A 23,496-nucleotide genomic window follows, 5' to 3' on the forward strand; every position below is an offset into this window, starting at 1 on the left:
GCCTTTCAGTTCTGCAGTAAACCAGTTGTATTAATGACCTTGATTCCCCATCCCTCCCTAAATTCCAGCTGCTGGGGTCCCGCAGCTCTTCCCATCAGTAGGCGGGGTCTATTTCCTTGCTCCTGAGTCTAGTTCGGCCATGTGCGCACACTGTGCACAAGCAGAGGTTTGAAGTTCCTATACTCTTAGGCTTTCTCTGCTCTTCTCTTTGGCCAATGTCATGAGAAGAACATATTCAGGCCACCCTGCCAGAGGATAAAACATGAAGAGCAGAGCTGAGGTGTCTCAGTCATCCCAGCAAGGCCATCCCACATTAACCAGGAGTCAGACACCCAGATCAGATCAGCCAAGCCAACAAAGCCCAGCCCAGATCAGCCCAACCCCATGAACTTAAGACCCAAACAGATACTGATTATAGTATGTCACTGAGGTAGAATTCTTAGACTTTAGGTATTGTTAACTATCCCATATCCTTTCCTTGAAACTTCTAAATTTGCTGCTACTTGGAAGCCATTTATGTATATATTCAATTTATTGTATTTATAAATTGATTCAACCATAATGAAGAACCCAAATAATAATGGCTTGAATAGGAGAGAAATTTATTTCTCTCTCAAGGTCAAGACATCTTTTGGGAAGCAAGACTGAGTTAGTATGCATTTGACAGTGTTAGAGATCCAGGCTCTTTTAATATTGTTGCTCAACTCATGTGTGGCTTCCATGTCTAGTTTACCTCATGGTTCAAAATAGCTTCTGGAGCTCCAGCTATTGCATCAACATTCCAGTCATCAAGAAAGGTAGGAGGGTGAGCTTATTTCTTCTCTTTAAGGACAATTCCTAGGATTTATATATACCACCATATTTTTACCCCATTTATAGCCCAATATAACCACTAATAGTAATATGGCCATGTTCATCTTCTAGGACAAATAGGGTATATTATTTGACCCTTCTCCTTTCCGAGGTAACTTGTGCTCAGATAAAAATCAGAGTTAATTTATTAAGCAAAAGGAAGAGAGCCAGCAGTCTTTCCTACATAGTATGTCATTTTATTCATAATAATAATAATTATGCAATCAAATTGCTCTTCAACAAATAGAAATGGCTGCAGAGGGGAGTCAGACACCCAAGGCTAGAAAGCAAGACACCCAAATTATAGTCTCAGTTCTATGCTGAATTGTGTGACCTTGGAAAAGACTCTGAATTTCTGGGGGCTTGTTTTAATCCATCTAAAATTGAAACCTGGTATGACCAGAGATCCCTAAGGATACTTCCAGCCATTTCCAGCTTGGGGTTTTTACATTCACTGCACTCTTTTCCCAGTGCTCCTGGATCGCTGAGTTCCTTTCACTGTTCAGGCCGAACACAAGTCACTTCCTCAGCAAGGCCTGCCTCTAACAGGGGTCTCCCATGGATCTCACACAGTCCAGCCCTTTCCCCTCACAGTGCTTGTGACTGCACACTGCTGGGTCTTCACTGGCATGCTTGTTTACTGAATGTCTGTCATGTGACTGTCAGCTTCTCAAGGGCAAGCATCACATCACCCATCCATCCCTTTATCCCTAGCACCTTGTGTGGTGTCTGGCACACAAGAGCAGCTCCGTAAGTGTCTGCTTGATGAATGAATGAAAAAAGTCTTGGTCTTATTTACTGAACACTTGTAACTGCAGATCCCACTCCTAAGAATGTATGTTTTAGAAGCAAATAAAAAAAAACAAGCAGAAAGTTCATTATTAAACATAATGTGAGTTTAGAAAGAACAGTCTCTATGACTGGGGCAACTTGAGAAGATTCTTCCTAAGGTGGCTTCTCCACTGAGACCAAAATCTTTATTCACCTGCTTCCAGAAGCTCAGGGCAGGTACCCAATAGCAGGGATGGGTGGTCCTGGGGTCCTGGTCCATTTCGCAGCCTGTGCTAAATTCCTCCAGCTCATAGAGCCACTAGACTGATGATTTGCACATGCAAACCCAGCACCAGTGAAGTCAGGCCTCCAGTCACCTCGCCTGTTCTCCCACACCCTACCCCAGCACCCAAAATGCTCGCGGCTGACTCCTCACAGCCTCTGCTGAAAGGGGTCCTCCAGTGTGAGCTTCTCGAGGGCAAGCGTCAATCACTCATCCATCCCTTTACCCCTAGCACCGTGCGTCCGGCTTCTTTGTCCTCCTAACAGTAACCGTGCCACTTCCGGGTCTTTCTCTGCGCTCAGCCCTTCTTTTCGGTAGCGCCCTTTCCTATGAGCCTCCCAGTGGTTCTCCCAGGTCCTGCAGAGCTGAGAGGTAAGGTGGCTCATCCCAGCTTTAAATCATTTGACTAGAAGAAAGTAGGGGAGGGTGGGGGCCAACGCACAGGTTTACAGCCCTGCACTACCCCCACCCCACACTGCCCGATGGTGACAAATACCACTCCCAGCAAGGACCGCCCCATTCCCCCTACCAGCCCCCGCCTGGCACGGGCACGAGGGGTTCTCTCAGCTGAAGCAGCGGGGGCAGAGCCAGCCTGAGAACAATGGGGCCAGGGTGAGGGGGGAGTCGGTGGGGTTCCCTGGCTGCCTTGTCATCGCCATAAACCTCATTACCTCGTGGTCCCCTAGGCTGCCTCTCTCCTTACCCAAGGCATCCTCTGGCTTCGCTGCTGATTCCCACACGGCGTGAAAAGCTCTTAAACCCCCCGCTGTAGTTTTAATGGGGGCAGTGACTAATTTAGCCCTACGCCACCAACCGTCAAATCAAATCTTCTTTTGGTACTTACTGAAGACACACCTGGGTTCCATGGGGTTCGGGATAAATCCAGACTTGGGAGGGCCCAGAGACAGTGATCTGGCAAGCCCCGAGGACACACTGATTCTGCCCACACTCTCATCATTATCCAAAAGGCAGGTTTGGCCAGGGACTCAGGAAAGCCTACCCTAGCCCCAGGCTGTGGCTGGCCACACTTTGGGGATACCGATGGCTACCCTGAGGTTTTCCCCTAAAATGGTCAAGTTTTCAGATGAGTAAAAACTAGAGTTCACCATGTTTGGCTTCCAGGAAGTAGAAGCCCTGAAATCAAAAAGCAGCTGCTCCATTCTGTCCAATACTGGCAGAAGCCCGATCGATCTGAGATTCTCAGGCGTACAATACCTCTAGAAAAACTAACAGCCCCACTCATGTCAGACGTTACATGTGGTGACAGCAAGGGGAACTCTTACTGAAGCCCCTCAATATGGGAGTCAGAAGATGCTGGGTATAATGGCTCCAAATTCCATGCCATGACTTAGTATTTCATTATAATTAGGTGCAATCTGCCTGCCTGTTTCATTTCCGCTCTGCAGACGGTAATAACCGATTTTCCTGCCCCTTGTGAAAAGTTAACAAGGGCTTCCCCATGCAGGTTCCGAAGCCCTGGCTCTGATTGACAAGTTGGCTGAGCACCAGCATGATGGAGGCATGGGAGGACAGGCTTGTGGGAAGCTAAGGCTGCTGCGAGCCCTGGGGCGCCAGTAAGACCAAGAAGAAGGGAGAGAAGCAAGGTGCCTAAGGGTGCAAAGTGTCAGGAGACACCCACCGTCCGGGCCCCTGAGAGCAGGGCCCCCCCTGAGATTTTGCATCCTAGGCACCTCACTTGCCCCAGTAGAGTCCTGACTGCAGCCACTGGTAGCACTTCCACATCCCACAGATCTCTGTGTTTGGAAAACTGCTGTTCCTACTTAGCTCCACTCTGCAGCCCCAGCTCTGGATCTCATAGGGCTGTAGAGCCACCCCTGACTCCTATCCCATCCCCATGCCTTGGCCACAACTGGAATCCAGGTTCTGCCTGGAGTCCTGACTAGGTAAGGATTGACCATGTAACCAGCTGCATCCAGCACTGTGGAAAGCCAGACCCAAGGGGCAGCGATGAATGTGAGCCGCCCTAACATACTCAGCTTAGCCACTCGCTTACCCTTGGGCCTGTTTCCCCATGCATAAATGAGATGACCAGGGTATTCAAAGGTGTTTCCTGCTCTGACCTCAGTGCCCCCTACTAGCTCATCTAGTCTGTGTGCATTAGATTGCTAGGCTTCTTCCTTCTCAAGGGGAGCTGGGTCTAATGTGTGCAGATTGGGTTCTATCTCTAGGTCGGGAAGATCCCCTGGAGAAGGTAAAGGCAACTCACTCCAGTATTCTTGCCTGGGAAATCCCACGGGCAAAGGAGCCATGATGGGCTACAGCCCATGGGGTTGCAAAGACTTGGACATGACTTAGTGGCTGAGTCCAAGCTCACCCCACAAGCATGTGTGACCCACGGGAACTCACACAGGGACACACCCCATAGGTGACGACAGCCCCCACACAGCCCTGGGCTGGGGAGGAGAGAACCAGGCAGGCGGATGCTAATCGCATGGATTCCCTTTATTGAACTGTACTAGTTACTGCAGTCAGATTAAGTCACATTTAAAAGCAGACCATCCAGTTGCACTGAAACCGATTATATTCATTACATAGTTTTAATCACTGTCCGGTGAACTGGCAAATCCAATCAAAGCATTAGTCTTTAATTAAAAAATTAAAAGGAAATATTCAGACAATAGCCAAGCAATCACATCACGATGCACAATTACCTAGAATTGCAATTAAAAAGTAGTTAACCGAAGGGGGGGAAAGAAAAACAAGAAAGAAAAATAAGAAGCGAAGAAAAAAAAATCACACTAATCCTTTTTAAAAAAAAACTATCAATATAATACATGAAGGAACAAAGGACAATCGCTTCCAAAAGCGGGTTTCTCTAACTCTAGAAATGTAGTCTGCGGCGGAAACTCTAAAAGCACACTAGCTGTAGCAGGACAATAAAAAATACTGAGCATGGAATACTTTTAATCTCTGCCATTAATATTCATTTCCAGCTGCTTATAATAGCAGCGCCTCATGGCCAAATCATTAGAGTTTTACATCTGGGTTGCAAATGACACTTTGATTGGATGTAATGTTCAAATGGCCCTCCCCACGGCGTCTCCGGCAAGCCTTCAGCGGAGAGGAGTCCTGTCGAGCGGTCCCTCACTGTGCATGCTGGCTCATCGTGTGGTTCTGCAAAGGCGAAGAAAGGAGACACGCATGAAGGCAGAAGAATGGAGAGCATGCCCGACCCCTCCCACTCGGTGCATTTAAGCCGAGAGCCACAGAAAAGCATCTCGATTATGACAAAACAAAATGCAAGAACGAAAAAGTGCTCTGGCGACGCAGCTGCCAAGACGCCACGTTGATTCGGGGCTTGGGGATGGGTTCCTGTTGCTGCCAACCAGGGCTCCCTGTGAATTTTTGTTTTTAGACCATTCAGGTCTTACCACGGGGACTGGCTACCCGGAGGGAGAGGGGAAAGGCTGGGGAGGCAGCGGGAATTGAAAATATCGCTGTTCACCTCTCCGTCTCCCTTTTGCTCTAATGATCAGGAGGAAATTATATCCGATCGCCTGCAGGCTTCCCCCAGATTCCCTCCACGGTCCTTCCGGGGAAATGCTCGGAGCCTGGTGGAGGGATACGGCACGTGTGCCAGGCAGCTCTCCAGCCAAGAAACGTCCTAGCGGCGCAGACAGTGGGCGGCAGCAGTGCCTAAGGTGGAGGCAGGGGGCAGGTCAACCCCCCGGAGGGGCCGGGAGAGGGAGCCGGCCTGTGCTGCCATGTGACGGTGCTCTGGCCAGAAGGACCTTGTGTAGAGTTAGTCCTAATCCGCCTGGGAATACAGGGCCTGGGTGGAACCCTCTGGCTAAACGCTTCCGTCTCTCCATAGCCCAAATCAGCTCTTCCCTCATGCTAGCCAGAGCAGAAAGGCAGTATAGGTCTGTTTTCCCAGGAGCCAGTGGCCTGGGGCTGGGGTTGGCGTTTGGCCTCTAAAAGCCTATCTTTTTGTTTCTTTTTCAATGGTCTGTATTCCAAATCCAGACCAATCTCATCAAAGCTTCCCGTGGTATTCGATCTCATGACACCTGGAGAAAGGAAGCGGAATCCACCCAGGCCAGAGCAGCCCCGCGGTGGGGAACAGCACAGGACCCCCGGTACAGATGCAACTCCCCAAGGATGGACTGCTTCGGCAGACCTGGGCTCCCCTCCAGCGCAGCGATTCCTCCAGGGTTGGGAGCCGCTCCTGCAGTTCTGCCGATGACCACCAGGGGTCAGGCGCGGCTCTGCATCTCTCTCTCGGGCTCCAGGACTGGGCTGCCAGGGCGACCACAGGATGCCCGCAGCTTCGCGGGGAGGCCTCGGGCCACCCCCGCTCCCCAGCCCAGGGCCCCTGCGGCAGCTCCTGCCCACGGCGGGCATGGCTGCTGTCTCCTTGGTGATGTCGCCAACCCCTCCGGCAAGCGCACGGCCCGGGAGAGGCAGCACCCTGGCCGGGAGAGGCAGCGCCCCGACCACACACGGCAGATGCTTGCTGACTCCAGCAGCTCGGAGCTACCAAACCCTGCTGTCCTCCTTCCCTGCGCTCCGGGGCACAGGGCCGGAGTCTGACCAGCACAGGTGCTCTGTGTGGTTGCAGGCACACCTCTTTCAATCCCTACCTCAGGCTTACAAGGTAGAACATGGTTAAAAGAATACTGAAGCTCAGACAGGCTAAAATACACCCAGCCAGGAAGCAGGAGGGGGTGGCAACTGGAATCCAAGAGAGCCAGGGGCTTGGGCGAGAAGGCAGGGTTCCCAAAGCACCTTACCTCCCCATGGGCACCCAGTCTGTAAGTCATCCAAACTCCTCTCCAGACACGAGCACCAACTCTGCCATCCTGGCCTGGCACCTCGACGGGGGTGTCAGGGACCCAGAGGCGCAAGGCAGGTTGTCTGAGGCCACAGATGGGATGCGGCGGTTTCCATGGGAACGCCCGCCCTCCAGCCGAGGCACCCCTCACTGCACTTGTTCGGGGACAGCCAGCCGGTCCTTCGGGGAGCAGAGCCCACCCTACATCAAACCATCCTCCCAGCTCCCGGCCTTCGCTTCCCCAGTTCCCACCTCCTCTCTCCTCCCAACCATGCTCCTCTTGAAGTCCTCTGCTTCCCCTCCTAGCAGGCACTCGAGGCACCTCCAGCCCACCTCCCACATCGTGCAAGTGCCTCCTGAGTGCCAGACTGGCTGCCTCTGCTGAGTGGCAGACAGAGGGGGGGAATCACCTCCTCTCTCAGTCCCACCGAGTTTGGCCCAGGGCTGCTCACTGTGCTGATCGGACCCTGGGCCCACCACGTCCAGCAGTGGTGTCACAGGTGCAGCTTCCAGGAATGAACGACGTGGTGATCTCATTCTCCCACCCTGCCAAAAGCCAGTTGCCCAGGCTCCCTGTGTGGTCAGGTCCTTCTTGATTTGCAGTGGGTTGGCAGGGAGGAGGGGCATTAGGAAGGTAAATATGTATAGCTCTGACTTTGTTCTCAAATTTTGGTTCTGAGGGTCTGGTACCAGGTAGACACTGATTAAATATTTTTGCATCAATGGAAGGATAAATAACTAAATGCGTATACAGGGAGGATGTATGAAAGGGGAGAGGACAGTCCGAGGCAGGGACACAGCATAGACGAAGGTGTGGAGGTTGGAATAAGCCCAACCAGTGCAGGCACCAGTGGGGTGATCCCGGCACAGAGGTCACAGGGAGGACTGCTGGGAGCCCTGAATGCCCTTGAATGTGGACTGTTTCATATGAGTAGCAGAAAACCAGATGATATCTGATCTTCGCAGAATCCTAAGGGCTACCCAGCAGCAACATGGGAAAAGGCAATGTCTGGAGCTCTCTGGATAATGAAGCGGCCTCTTGCCAAGATGCCAAGAGCAGGGCCGGTGTGACCCATGTGGTCCACAGCGGCTCAGCCAGGTACAGAAATCCTGGAGGTAGGAACCTACACCTAGGACTGCTGATAAGGATAGTTCAGGAACAAATGCCACTTCTCAGGTGAAAACAACAGCAGCCTTCTCTCTTAAAGAGCAGTCGGTTAGACTCAAGGAAGAACTTCCTCAAAGAGGGTCCTGAGACAGTGGGGTGAAACTTCCTTTCCTGAAGTTCTCCAGGAACAAAAATCCTAGGATGTCACAGCAGATGGAAATGTTGAAACTCGATGCCAGGAGGGGACCAGGCACCAGAATTCATTCAGCATTGAGCTGTGAAGCGCCTGCTGGAGGCTGTGCCCTGGGACGGGGCACAGGGGGAGGCAGGGGATGACTCCAGCTCGGCTCAGCCCACAATCCTGACTGCGGAAGCGGGGATGTGCCAAGAGACACCCAGACTTGGGTGCAGTATGATAGCTCTGATGGAGCCGGGTCAAGGCTGCCCAGTAAGTATGGGGGTGGGGTGCCGAGAAGCCCACAGACCAGCACAAGACGGCACCAGCTCCTCCTCAGGAAGGGCGGAGGGGCGGCGGGGACCGTCCCCAGGACTCACCAACCACTAACGCACCTGTGCGCTGAGCAGCTCCGCCGACGGCACAGTTCAATAATCCTAAAAAGCCGGGCTGCTTTCCCCCACGGCTTGGAGCTACGGTCGGTTCCAGGGATGGGGGAGCTTCATCAAGTCTTCTTAAAGAGTTCCTTGCACCCGGCATGGTTCTCACAAGGGCATTTTGGCTTAATGTCTATTTCTCTGTTTATGCCTGTGCTATATTTAGCCCCTTCCGAGAAGCAAGAAAATCGTTTTTTAAAGATGCTACCGACCCCGCAGAAGAACACTTTCCTGGCCTCATAAAGGCCAGCGCGAGGGCGGGGGTGGCAGCCGGCAAGGACGGGGAAGGTGCCTAGAGAGAGGGGGGGTCTGGCATCCACACGGGCCTCGGTGCCTGCCAGGGAGACGCAGGTGTGGGTCGAGGAGCAGGTGAGAAAAATAAAACGGGAGAACGGGAGGGGGTGGGTGGCCCTGGTTCGCGGCGGAGATCCATCCGCTCGGCAGAGCCCGTGCGGTCTGGTGACGGAGGTTTCTGGAAAGGACGGTGCTGGGTGCCTCGGCCTGGTGCACGGAGCCGTCAGCTCCCTGGCATAAAAGTGAGTGAGGGGCGAAAGGTCGGGCCCCAGCTGGGGTGCTGGTGAACCCTGTGTCTGTGGAAGTCATCCCCAGAGGACTGTGGCCGCGGAGGGTCCCCCTGTCACACCCTCAGACATTCATTTACATTGTTATTCATTCATTCAACAAACCTTTTTACTAAATACCCTACTAGGCGAGAGCTACCTTGTTTGTCGCTAGGAATTCGGCAGTAAAATAACACGGATCCAGGGCCCAAGTCAGGGTATGCGCTGGGTAGTGAGGGCGCATCAGAATCATGGAGTCTGTGGCTGGACCATCCTTCCCAAAGCGCAGACACACACTGGCACATGCCAGGTGGCACATGGGGTCCTGTTCTGGCTTCATTGTCCCGGGAGGCATCCCTGGCTCAACACACCTCCAGGCCCCACAACAGGCATGCGTATGAACCATGTGCAACACAGACATACACACACGCACACACACACCGGTGTGTCCCTCCCTGGTCGGGATTTCTTCTCCAGGTCGTGGTTCTGTTTTCTGTCCCTTGGTCTGGGACCCTGCTTGGTGTCCCTTTGATGCCCACCCACCGCAGAGTCAAGTAGAAAAGATTGGTGATGCTGAAACATGCTGGGTGCCTGGTGGCATGGAAAACACTGCTGGCGAGGCAATGAGAGACTGCTCTGCACCCCCTGAGATGCACAGGCGTGGGCTGGAGAGGATTTCTCTGCACCGCTGGTCATTATTGGCTGCCCCTCCTGTGCTCCAGCCACGCTGATGACAAAGCATCTCTCAGTCCTGGCACCTCGCCTGGTCCTTTGCACGTGCCCCATTCATGCTAGCCCATGCTCGGGACAATCACAAGGCAGGCGGCGAGCTCTTATGGGCTGAGATGGGCTGGCTCCTGGGTTTGAACCCTGGTTCTGCCACTTGCTAGCCACATGACCGTGAGATCTCTGGGGGACTTGGGGTGGAGGGAGCAGAAATAACAGAACTCACGTCCCTAAGATGCCCTGAGGCCTCAGGAGATAGTGTGAGTGTAGTTATTGCAGACTGGCCAAGAGGGAGTGTTCCATACATCCCCACAAACGGTGTTCATGATACTCTGGGAGTGTCATGAGCTCTGGGAGCACGGGGCTCTTTGCTCCCTGTTGGTACCCCCATGGTACCGGGAGGGCTGGCGAGATCTCAGGACCGCTCCAGAGAAGGCAGCACCTTGGACGGGCCTATCCCTGCAGCAGCAGGGTCTGATAAAGGCCCTCCCCTCATGGCCCCCTCCCCACAGCCCCCTGGTTAGAACCTCTGCACCCACAAGTCACCGCATTCCCTCCCCCCAGGGAACAGAGTGGGATGTCTGGTGAGGTGGGGAACCTCACGGAGACTTCGTAAGGGAGGGAGGAGGCGTGTTCTCTTCCGGTCATTCACTCATCCCTTGCAGCAGTCGCTCACAGAGGCCCCGGACACAGAGTTGGAGGAGCCCCAGCCTCTTCCTTGAGAAGCTCACAGCTCCACAGCGTGGCGGGGGACTGGACTCAGAGACCCTCACTCCCAAAGGGCACAGAAGGACCAGTCACAGGCCTTGGCCTCACATCCCCGTGGCAGATTTAAGGGTGCAGGGACACAGCCCCGCACCCTGAGAACATCCCACCCGCCCCACGCACTCAGCCCCTCCTGCAGAACACAGCTGGCCTCACCCTGACCACATCACCTGCCTCTGGTTGGGAAAGAGGCTGTGGTCCACCCCCTTTCTCCCCACCGCCGGGCCAGTCCCCGGTGACTTCGGACCCAGTAGCTCTCACGAGGCTGGCTTTACAAAGAGCAGACTCCAGGAGCGGGGATCAAGTCCAAGAACCTGCCTTAGCCACGGGAAGATTCGTCTCCAGGAAAAAGGTAGATCCTTCGGGATAATGCTGCAGCCCTGTTCAGGCTAAGAGAGGTTCTGGTATTGGTTCATTTAGCAAACACGGAGCCTGGCCGTGTGCAGTGGACAGAGACAGGAGAGAGAGAGGTGCATCCTGGCCTTCTACCAGCTCGTAGCTGAAGGATGGAGAGCTGATTTCTGACTGGGAGGAGCTTAACGAGAAAGCTGGCCTCCTAGCTGCCCTTTTGAGGATTGCTTAGGTTAGGATTTACGTTAGTGTGTATGTGTATATATGTGGGGGGGGGGGGTCATGTGTGTGGGCATGTGCTCACTTTCCAGGGAGATGAGACCACCCAGACAAAGGCTGATGGTGTGAAGGGTCCTGACAACAATCACAGCTAACATTGATCTCGAGCTCACTGTATCATTCTTAACCCTTCATTTATATTAACTCATGTAAGCCTCACGGCAACCCCGGGGACTAAGTACTCTCATTATCCCTATTTCACAGATGAGAAAACTGAGGCACAGCGTGGAGGTCCCACAGCTGGTAATGGCGGTGCAGGGGCCGCACCCGTGCAGTCTGTATGCAAAGCCCACTCTTCAGCAGAGCCCTTATCTGCCTGCGAAATGTGAAAAGTGCAGCATATGTTGGGGGAACAATGAATAATTCAGCTTGGCAGAAGCACAGGGCATGTGCCATGGAGACAAGCCTGGAAAGGAAAGGGGGGCCTTATTGATGAGGTTCCTTGATGCCAGACGAGGCAGCTTGCCCTTAAATCTGGGCCATGGGGAGCCATCGAAGGTATTTGAGCTGTGGAGTTACACGAGTGTCAAGGAACAGGGAGCTGCACACGCCTCCAGCCAGAGGGTCCTCCAGCAGGACCTTCATGCTCTCATCTCCCTTGGCCCTTCCCGCAGCCCTCCCCGCCCCCGGTACCCGCACCATATCTTTCCCTTCGGGGAGGGTTCAGCGCAGGCAGCCCGCCTCCCTCTCCGCTGCGCATCACCTGGGCAGCCCCACTCTGCTAGTGAGCACTTATTTTTAGAAGCGTTTGACAATCGTCCAAGGGTCTAAGACGAACAGATGGCCTGTCTTAAAGGCTCGTATGTTCGCTAGTTTGCACTTCTGACAAACGGTAAGCGCACTCGAGAGCACGCCATAAACAACGCTGAATGAATACTCAGAACACAATTTAGCTAATGCACGTCATGAAAATTAGGAGTGAGTGATGGCCGAGGTTCCCTCTAAATGCCTGCCCGGTGACGCAGTCGCTCTCCTGGGGCCCCGGCTCTGACGTGTCTGCGCCCCACTTCCCCCCCTCCCGGCCCACCCAGCAGGCCGACGGCTGCCCGTCTGCACGGAGGGTGTGGAGAGGTTCGCTGGTGTGGAAGGGACATCGTTCAACATCAAGAGGGTCTGGAGGGAAGCTGAAGACCTACCAGTCTAAGACAAAGCCCGAGATGCCCTACAAGGCCCAGGCGGCCCCTCTGCGCGTGGGGACGTGTGTGGGGCTTCCCTGGCCCTGCCTCCCAGACAGCCAGACGGGCTGTCGTCTGCCACTCCGGAACAGCAGGAAGTGAGCGTCGCACCCGCTTAGCTGGGGAAGTCTGTCTCTCGTGTGACTGCCTCAATTCATCCAGATCTCCTGGTGTGGAGGGAGATTCCAGCTTCCGGGGAACAGTGGGGTTAGCTTTGCAGGGGGGGTCTACCACTTTCTGGCAGAACCCTGAACAGGAGCAGTTTGGGGGACCTCAAGTTGCCGGGGGGCATGTGAAGAAGAGCCCCTGACCTTTGCTGCTGCTCGTGTCCCCAAAGTAGCTGACCATCTACTTTCTTTCATCCTCTCCACTGCTCTAAGGACCTCAGGTAGGCAAGTGAGTACCCCCTCTAAATCTCTCTCTCCAGTACCCAGGACCCAAGAGCCCAAAGCAGAGAGCATGACCAACAGCCAGTCCCAGGAGCGGGAAAAATATCTCCCTTTGAGTGAAAATGTTGGAGAAAATGTTGTTGTGAAAAAGAAGGAAAAAAAAAAAGCCCAATGAACTCCCAAGGGGTCAGATTCTATACGGTTGTGCTTTGGAAATAAAACCCACCGGAGAATAGATTATTAGGAGGGAACTGAAGCCTTCTATTAGGAACTCAGCCCGTAAACAGGCTCCCATTCAGAGTCACCCAACAAAACAAGGGAGCTAATAATACCTGCCCAGAGGGCCCGCAGGCTCCGGGGAGCTGCACTTCAGCATGCAAATGGGCCCAGCTGGTCTGTTTGTGAGCACAGAATCGCAGGCAAGTCACTCGACTTTTACCAAGCAGCTGTGCAAGGGAAAACGAGGGTTTATGGCCATGTCACGGGCAGAGGAAGGTGAAATCTCTCCAGGGCTGCTTACAGATCCGCCTCTCCTCTGCGACAAGCCTGACCCCCTGAGTCCGGAGTTAATGTGGCCGCCACTCTTGCTGTTTCTCAAAAGGGAGGAGGGGTCCCTTGGGGGCTGGGTACCCAGCACACTCTGGGACTAAGGGCTGAGAATCGAGGGTTTTGGCCATCATGTGCCAGGTGGCCATGATTTCCCTGTGTGTGGACTCGGGCCCCTCCCGGAGGGGGCACTACGCTGGCCTGACACTGGTCACCGGGAAGTCCACGCTAAACACAGCCAAGCGCCTACTTGGAGCGAGCTCCTGGGGTTCATCTCAAATACGAATGAGGCACGGCCCCCTGCCCCCAAAGAGTCTGAATCAGGTCTCTGAGAGATAGGATTGCACCCCGCTGGAGAAGGACAGGAGTCAGGTCGCACAGGCCACCAGAGTGTGAGAAGAGACGCCGAAGGCAGCAGTGCTGACGCTCCGTTAAAAAAACAGGGGGATTTCCCTGGCGGTCCAGGGGTTAAGAATCCGCCTTGCCATGCCGGAGTTGAGAGTTCGATCTCTGGTCGGGCAAGTAAGATCCCACATGTCTTGGGGCAACTAAGCCCGCGCCTTGCAACTACTGAGCCCGTGCACCAGAACTAGAGAGAGTGCCTGAGATGAGGAGGAGCCCACGTGCAGCAACAAAGACCCAATGCAGCCAAATACAGAAAAGGAAATATTAAAAAAAAAAAAAATGGTGTGTGAAGAGTGGGCTCCCGAGACCACGAGAGAGAAGGGTGCTCTCCTCCTCCCTGAGAACACGTCTGATGGTCAAAGAAGACTGCACACCACACACACACACACACACACACACACACACACACACACACACACACACACGGAACACCCTACTAGTGGGCCCCAAACTCACAGTTAGAGCTTCCCTGGTGACTCAGATGGTAAAGAATCTGCCTATAATGCAGGAGTCCCTGGGTCAGGAAGATCCTTTGGAGAAGGGAATGGCGAACCACTCCAGTATTCTTGCCTGGAGAATCCCACAGACAGAGGAGCCTGGTGGGCTACAGTTTCTGGGGTCGCAAAGAGTCGGACACGACTGAGCGACTAACACTGCTACTGCTAAACTCACAGTAAAGCTTAATAAACTGCAACACAGAGGCTGATGTTGGGGAGACACGGCTGTGTGGGTAGGGCTCCCTGACCATATACAGCCACGCCCGGACTGGACCGCGGCCTGCTGCTCAGAGTGCTGTGAGGTCCACCAGCAGGCCGGCCAGATACACAGCAGTAAGGCGTGGTGAGCACTGTGGCCTCCCAAGAACCTGAGCCTCACAGGAAAGGGGCAGCCCTCATGGGGTCCAGGCAATGGCGGCCCTGTGGGAATGCAGGCCCAGTGCGGCCAGCACGCCTGGTTCTGTAGGAAAAACTGAAACATGAGAGATTTTTTAAAAATATATATGCAAAACATCTCAATGTATAAAGCATGATCAGCCAATGAAAACATGTCTGCAGGTCACATCTGGCCCCTGGGACTGCCAGCTTGAGGCCGCTGGTATTCTGAGAGGCCCTCAAGACACCTGAGGTGTCTCCCGGTACACTGAGTGGCTGATGCCCAGGGCAGTCGGGGGGGGGGGGGCAGACAGTGCTTTTAGATGGCACATGGCCCATCATTAGGATGGAGGACAGAAGAGGAAGCTCTGCTGAGGCCAGCATGGTCCCCCGGGTCCTGGGTACCGCTGCTGCATGGGCGGTTTCCCGGGGCGCAGCCTGAGGGTTTCCAGGGGTGCCAGGTGGGAGCAAGTCTGGGAAACCCACCTTCCCTAGGGTCACACTTTGAAGTGGTAAAATGTCCATCTTTCCAGGCAGCCCCTCCCTCAAGCACTCTGAGATAACAGCACCAGTTTGCCATAACCACCCATTCAAGAGTCTTGAAGATAATCCCCGTCGTGCCTCCCTTTCTTCTAAAGAACTTGAGAATCATCCCAGCCATCACCCACCATGCCTAAAGGGGGGAGAAGGAGAGGGCCGTGCATCATGAGGGGACTGCCCTTGGCGGCACTTATGAACTCAGCATGGTATGATGGGGCTCCTCTGCCCACTCCCAAACAAACACTCTCACAGACGCCCTGCAGTCACACATCCAGGGACAGGGGAAGTGGGAGATCTCTGCAAGATCCCCCATTGGGTTCCAAACACACACACAGGTACCCCCAAATGAAATGCACACAGATACACACGTGTGTGCAAGCATGCTAAGTCGCTTCAGTCCTGTCTGAGGAGTCCAGACTCTTTGCGACCCTATGGACTATAGCCCGCCACGCTCCTCTGTCCATGGGATTCTCCAGGCAAGAATACTGGAGTGGGTTTCCATATCCTCCTCCAGGGGATCTTTCCGACCCAGGGATCAAGCCCACATCTGCATCTCCTACACTGCAGGCAGAGTCTTTACCGCTGAGCCATCAAGGAAGCCCACACATATACACACACTCATGGACAGCCACACACGCACACACACACAGTCTCACAGACACACCACAGTCACACACACATTCATGGACACCACCCAATCCCAGTGCACTGGCGTGAACACACACACACACACACACACACACAGACATTACACTGACAACATGCTGAAAATGGTTTAGGGTCAGTTATCGTTATTTTGGCTTTTTGTCTCCTCACATAGGTGGCTCAGATGGTAAAGAATCTGCCTGCAATGCAGGAGACTCAGCTTCAATCCCTGGACTGGGAAGATCCGCTGGAGAAAGGAATAGCAACCCACTCCAGTATTCTTGCCTGGAGAATCCCATGGACAGAGGAGTCTGGCGGGCTACAGCCCATGGGATCGCAGAGTCGGACACGACTGATGCGACTAACACAGTGCAGCTAACCCGCCCTGACTCCCACCACGGCGGGGACACACCTGCCAGCCCCCACTTGCCAATGGCCTGGTTCCCACTGTGGTCCCTCCTCATGGCAGTGGGATGCTGAGAGAATAGAGAGCCATGAGACATGTCCCAAATTCTCTCTTCCAGGGAGCAGGGAGGTGAGATCTCTGCTTAATTCCCAGTGGGTTCCAACCACACCCAAAAGAAATCCAGGCCCTGGACCCCAGGTCTGACAGTTCTACAAGGTCCGGCGCCTGCTGGCCCTAAAGCCTCAACTACCTTCTCCCAGCTCCCCAGGCAGGCCAAGCTCCTTCCCCGCTCAGCCCTCCTGGCAGCCACTCCACGGCCCTGAGGCTCCCTCCCTCCTCCCTAGACTCCTCTGCCTCTGATTTCTGTGCCCTGGGAAAGCCCTTCCTGCTCACGTGATGAGGGACCCCTGTTTGGGTTCAGCTCCGCACCTGCACAGGTATCCCTCTAGCACTCTCCTCAACATGCCATGATCAGGCTGCTTCCCTGGCCCACCCTAGGCTGTGGGCTGCAGGCAGGGACCCTGTCTCTCCCCTCTCTGCTGGGCAGTGTCAGCTCCAAGCCTGTGTTTGCTAAAAATGCAGTAAGAAGAGCCAGTGAGAGACAGTAGTGAGGAAAAGCCTCCACTGACAGGGTCAGGGAGAGGAGAAGAAGCAAGGCTGCTCCTCTTCCCCGTGTCCCCAGCCCCGCCCAAGGCATGTTATACTTTTCCCTTAGAAGTCGGGGGATCCTTTGAAGACACTGTGCTAAGTGCAACGAGGTGGTCACAGAAGGACAAAGACGGTATGACTCACTTCTGTGAGGTTCCGAGAGACAGGAAGGAGGATGGTGGTGTCCAGGGGCTGCGGGAGGAGGGAGGGGAGTCACTCACTCATGGGGATACGGTTTCCATTTGCGGAGATGGGAAAGATCTGTGGATGGTGGTGATAGTTCACAACCACGTGAAGGCACTTAGAGCCACTGAACTGTCTATTTAGAAACGGTTAAGGACTTTCCTGGTAGTCTAGTGGTAAAGAATCCGCCTGCCAAAGGAGGGGACACAGGTTCGATCCCTGGTCAGGGAAGATCCACGTGCCATGGAGCCACTAAGCCCATGCGCCAACTAGTGAAGCCTGTGCTTTAGAGCCCGTGCTCCAGAACAAGAGAAGCCACCGCCATCAGAAGCCCGTGGACCACAGCAAAGAGCAGTCCCCGTTCACCCAGCACAGCTGAAAAAAAGTGATTAAAATGATAAATTTTATGTAAGTGTATTTTATGTTGTGTGTTAGTTGTTCAGTTGTGTCCAACTCTTTGCAACCCCATGGACTGTGGCCCGCCAGGCTCCTCTGTCCATGGGATTCTCCAGGCAAGAATACTGGAGTGGGTTGCCATTTCCTTCTCCAGGGGCTCTTCCCAACCTGGGAACTGAACCCACGTCCCCTGCATTGGCAGGCAGGTTCTTTACCACTAGCGCCACCTGGGAAGCCCCAAGTGTATTTTACTACAATCTTTTTAGAAAATGAATGGGATCTTACTTTGTAAACAGGCAGATTGGAAGGGTGAGATTTTGCATTCTACAGCCAAGATGCCAGGGCCGATCCTGAGCTGTAACCCTCACCTATTTGGTTCTAGGGTTGGAGGCTGGAATTTGCATGGACTGCAGCAGTGGGATGCAGCCTGTAGAGGCCTCAGCTGGCCAGGCGGGAGCTGCAGCATCTAGGGGACACGTCACTGGCCAGCATGGCTGCAAGACCAAGACCTTCTCCATCCCAGTGGTACATAGAGGTTCCTCTGCAGCGTCCGAGCCTATGGCTACCATCAGTGGCCTGTCTCCCAGGGCCAGATTGCAGGACAGAGAACCTCGTGAGACCTGCAGACCTTCACGCCCTGAGCCACACTGCAGACAGGCGTCCCCTGCAGTCACCGCCAAGTCCAAAGGACTGGGGCGCTGACAGTTTTCAAACCCTGCTGGATGGATGTGTTCCTCTGCTCCTTCAGTGAGGGAGACAGGGAGCCAAGCAGGAGGTACACCTACGGCATGCTTTGCCATGTCAGGGGAAAAAGAGTGGGAGAGAATTTTTCCTTGTAATTTTGTCTGGAATCTTCCCAGACCTTTACAGCTTTAAAATTTGATGAGCAAACTCAGCTTCATAGATAGTCGTCATATTTCACAAGCCCCCAAACCAGGACAAAGAGCCAACAGTTGGGACAAAATACTTGAAATCAGGACTGTTATGGAAAATCTAGGTCACACGGTCACTAATTATACAAAACATATATGTTCAGGTCCCTTAACTAACCCAGTGTTTTCAGGTCTTATAAATGGTATTTTAAAACTTTGATCATATCCATTTCTCCTGTTTTCCAAATTTTGGCTAACAGGAAAACTTTCCTGCATCTTCAGAATTTCTAGAAGACTAAACCCTGCAGAGGGAGAGCTATCCTGGCAGATTATTCTGAGAGTGGTCCTCCTCGGAAAGCATGACTTATCATCCCCCGAAAATGGTTTCCAGAGTCACATGGCCCAGCCCCTCACCGACAGACCCCCAGGCTGCAGGGCCAGAAGCTCTGAAGATGGACCTAATTTGCTGTGATGAATTGTGTGCATGCACCAGCGATCAAAACTGCAGCTGAGACTGATTATATTTAATGATCTCGAAGGTTCTTATGAAAACACTTGGGGGTATATCCTCATCCATTTGGAGAGGATGTCCAGCCTGGCACATAGCAAAGGGCTAAGGGTGACCTTTACTGACCTAGAAAGGCAGGGCTCCTTGGGACCTGGGCCTGCTGACGAGGCTGATGAACACTGTGGCCCAGCTTGCAAGGCTTCATCTGCCCTTGTACACAACTCAGCTTCCAACCAAACTGTGGGCATATTCTCACTGCCCACACACAAAATGGGTCTGCTGTTGATCTTGTAGGTCAGCCTTTTGCCTTCCCTCCCACCACCAGAACTTGCTGGTTTCCATGAGGCAAACCAAGGACCATCTAGATCCCCAATCTGTCCTGTTCCTCTCAACTCATTAGAGGGGTGTGTGTGTGTGCGTGCGTGTGTGCGTGCGTGTGTGAACACGCCCAGCTCTAGGGTGAGAGGAGGGATGGAGAGCAGTCAAGCATGGAATTAAGAGCATATGAGAAAGGTGTCATGAAAACTGTGTAGTTCCTAGCACTTAGCACTCAGTACTGATGGCTGGCTGGCTGGATGTGTAGCTAGATGGAAGGCGAAATGGATGGTGCATGAGTGGGTGAACGATAAATGAATGGATATATGGATGATGAATGGATAGATGGACAAATGTGCAAATGAGTGGATGGGTGGCAGATGAGCGAGTGGGAGGAGAGAGAGGAGTGCAGAAATAAATAAGTGGGGAGGAGGTGGAAGGATTGGTGGAAATACAGTGGGCTTTGGAGGTCAAACTCTGCTTTAGCCACCTAATATAAGGATGTGACCCAAGGCAAGTCACTTCACTTAAGTACCTATTTACTCATCTGAAAAGTGGGACAAATAGCATCTACCTCATAGCCTTGTTATGAGTTTCAAATTAGATAATATATAGAAAAGTGCTGAAAATATGTGAAATGGTACACAGATGTTTACTATTATCACAGTTACTACTAATCACAAGGGTTTGCCATTGCTGTCAAAATCAAAGCATGGATGAGCCCGTGCTTTTGAGCTGGCAGCTTCAGAAAGGATGGGGAAACTGAGCTGAGCCACAGGGGTGCAGCTACTGACCTGTGCGTCCACGTCTGGTTTTAGCAGGGGGCCAGCCACTGAGCTGCAGAGCAGGGAGCCCCACTTGCCACTTTCCACCCAAAGGCAGATGGGTGGAAAACATCCCCTCTCCCACCCCAGGCCCCACTTCTCCCAGCTTTATTGCCCTTTCCCAGCCTCAGTTTTCGGGTCTGCAAAATGGTGAGTGTAAAGTATGTGTCTAGTGGTTCCCGGCTGCTGAGGCACCCATGAGATATTTGCAAACTGTGAAGTGCTGTACCCGGGCCCCAAACTCAGAGCCCCAGTGGGGAATGAACCGGGTTAGGCTGACCACGTTGGGGCGGTATTGAACCAGAGCTCACATTCTCATGTCTAAAGAGGGCAGCTGATTGCCGCCATGCAGGACTGTGGTCCAGGGGCTGTCAGTTCTCATTTGGAGAAAAATCAAGAAATCTAGCCATTTAGTGTGGCAGTAAAGAGACAGAATCTGGGGCTGGTGGCCTCGGTCCAGCACTGACGAGCTCTGTGACCTCAGAGTTAGTTAACTTCTCGGCGCCTCATCTCAGTTATCTTAATAATAGAGGCATTGTGAGGATTGAATGTCTCAATGTATGGAAGTGCTAAGAACACTGCCTGGCATGTAATAAGGACTATATTAATGTTAGCCACTATAATTATAGGAAATCTGCATTTTGAAACATAGATAACCCTTTCAGTTCAGTTCAGTTCAGTCACTCAGTCGTGTCCCCATGGACTCTTTGTGACCTCAGGGACTGCAGCACACCAGGCTTCCCTGTCCATCACCAGCTCCTGGAACTTACTCAAACTGTCCATTGAGTTAGTGATGTCATCAAATCATCTCATCCTCTGTCTTCCCCTTCTCCTCCTGCCTCCAGTCTTTCCCAGCATCAGGGTCTTTTCCAGTGAATCAGTTCTTCGCATCAGGTGGCCAAAGGATTGGAGTTTCAGCTTCAGCATCAGTCCTTCCAATGAATATTCCAACTCTCACATCCATACATGACTATGGGAAAAACTGTAGCTTTGACTAGATGGACCTTTGTTGGCAAAGTAATGTCTCTGCTTTTTAATATGCTGTCTAGGCTGGTCATAACTTTTCTTCCAAGGAGCAAGTGTCTTAATTTCGTGGCTTTAGTCACCATCTGCAGTGATTTTGGAACCCCAAAAAATAAAGTCTGTCACTGTTTCCATTGTTTCCCCATCTATTTGCCATGAAGTGAAGGGACCAGATGCCATGATCGTCATTTTCTGAATGTTGAGCTTTAAGCCAACTTTTCACTCTCCTCTTTCACTTTCATCAAGAGGCTCTTTAGTTCTTCTTCGCTTTCTGCCATAAGGGTGGTGTCATCTGTATATCTGAGTGTATTAAAATTTCTCCCAGAAATCTTGATTCCAGTTTGTGCTTCATCCAGGCTGGTATTTTGTGTGATGTACTCTGCATATAAGTCAAATAGGCAGGGTGACAATATACAGCCTTGACATACTCCTTTCCCGATTTGGAACCAGTCTGTTGTTCCATGTTCAATTCTAACTGTTGCTTCTTGACCTGCAAACAGATTTCTCAGGAGGCAGGCAATGTGGTCTGGTATTTCCATCTCTTGAAGAATTTTTCACAGTTTGTTGTGACCCACACAGTCGAAGGCTTTGGTGTAGTCAATAAATCAGAAGTAGATCTTTTTCTGGAACTCTCTTGCTTTTTTGATGATCCAACAGATGTTGGCAATTTGATCTCTGGTTCCTCTGCCTTTTTTAAATCCAGTTTGCACATCTAGAAGTTCACAGTTCACGTACTGTTGAAGTCTGACTTGGAGAATTTTGAGCATTACTTTGCCAGCATGTGAGATGAGTGCAATTGTGTGGGAGTTTGAACATTCTCTGGCATTGCCTTTCTTTGGGATTGGAATGAAAACTGACTTTTTCCAGTCCTATGGCCACCGCTGAGCTTTCCAAATTTGCTGGCATATTGAGTGCAGCACTTGAACAGCATCATCTTTTAGGATTTGAAATAGCTCAACTGTTATTGCATCACCTCCACTAGTTTTGTTTGTGGTGATGCTTCCTAAGACCCACTTGACTTCACATTCCAGGATGTCTGGCTCTAGGTGAGTGATCACACTGTCTGGTTATCTGGGTCATGAAGATCTTTTTTGAATAGTTCTGTGTATTCTTGCCACATCTTAATATCTTCTGCTTCTGTTAGGTCCATACCACTTCTGTGGTTTATTGTGCCCTTTAAAGTCTCCAAAATCCCCAGGGCCATGGGCTGTGAGTTTTCACCCTCCACTCCGTAAAAATGTTCAACATTACCATGATAATGACATTTCCTTCCATGGGAGGGGAGGCTGGATGGGACCATTCTCCATCATTCTGATGAGAACAAAGGGGCTGGTATGCTCCCTTTGGGAACCCCAGTCCCTCTCCCAGATAATTTCAGCATCTTGGTTCCTCCTCACCCTCTGCCATGCTTCCTACCGCATATTTTATCTATTCTAAAATCCCAGAGAGTATAAGATGCTCCCATATCTGATATATCACAACAATCAAACAAACAAAAAAGACCAATTACACTATAACACCCAAGTGAGGTATTTCAATGTAAGAGATGTTATAATGAGAAAAGCTGTGCATCTTAAAATATGTCAGTGGAATATGGTAACAGTTACCATATACTGAATGCCTGCTATGTGCTAAATCTGGGCTGCCTGGTCTTCATACATTATCTTCACATGTCTCAATTGTCCCCATTTTACCAGGGCTCAGAAAGGCAAAGTAGGGATTTCCCTGATGGTCCAGTGGTTAGAACTCCACACTTTCACTGCCAAGGGCCTGGATTCAATCTCCGGTTGGGAAATTAAGATCCTGCAAGCCACGCATCATGACAAAAAACAAAACAAAAAATGAACAAAATCAAAAGGCAAAGCAGCTTGCTAAGTGATGCAGCTGGCTGAGCCCAAACGGCTTGTTCCTAAGGCTGCCTCCTCCCAGCTCACTGTCCCCTGCCCACCCCACTCTGGCCCCTGATGCCGCTGAGCCGAAACATGGAACTGGACCTGCACCAGCTCCGGCTCAGACACATCACAGCACACAAGAGACTCCCCCTGCACCCCTGGATGAGCCCCAGTCGGTCCGTGCTTGATTTTGCCTAAACTCCAGAAGCAGAGCTAGTGGGGCCACATTCATTATTGACACAGCAAAATTAATTTCTGCTGTCTCCTCCCTCTCCCCCCATGCCCAGCCCCCGCCCCTCGCCTCTCCTGTGAGCGCTGACGCGCGGCTGCTGACTGGCGCTCCTGAAATGCCAACTTGCATTTCTCATCATTAATTTCTTTCTAAATGTCATTAGTAATTGTTCCTGCTCGACCAAAGAGTGCAATCCAGGCTTCCGCCGAGAGCACCCAGTTCTCGTCTTTCCGCTGGAGGGGGCTGAACAACGCCCGCCCGCCACCGCCTCCATCCACCCAGACCCTGGCATCCTGGCAGGGGGCAGCCAGCCCACTCCCAACAGGTTGAGCGGACAAACCGAGGTATTGAGACAAAGCAGGCCTCATTTTTAACACGTGTGGGGCTTTGCAATGGCAGAGGCCTGCCCACAGTTATCAGGGCAGCAGTTCAACACTCGGGCACCACAGCCAGACTGCCTGGGTTCAAATTGCACTAGTGCCGACTGTGCCTCAGTCTCCCCCTCTGCAAAATGGGGATAGCA

At 52.4% G+C, this 23,496-nt stretch overlaps 1 protein-coding gene across 4 annotated transcripts in view; it reads right to left on the reverse strand.

Moving 5' to 3' along the window:
• Positions 1-4,242: 4,242 nt before the first annotated feature.
• Positions 4,243-23,496, reverse strand: part of ZNF423 (zinc finger protein 423) — a 343,906-nt gene continuing 324,652 nt past the window's right edge. For all 4 annotated transcript variants that reach the window (XM_065925285.1, XM_065925284.1, XM_065925287.1 and 1 more), the window contains one exon: positions 4,243-5,041. In XM_065925285.1, the coding sequence (XP_065781357.1) occupies positions 5,012-5,041 (30 nt within the window). In that variant the 3' untranslated portion in view covers positions 4,243-5,011. The remainder of the gene's footprint in view (positions 5,042-23,496) is intronic.

The sequence above is a fragment of the Muntiacus reevesi genome, chromosome 2 (assembly GCF_963930625.1).
Source record: "Muntiacus reevesi chromosome 2, mMunRee1.1, whole genome shotgun sequence".
Taxonomy (NCBI): Eukaryota; Metazoa; Chordata; class Mammalia; order Artiodactyla; family Cervidae; genus Muntiacus; species Muntiacus reevesi.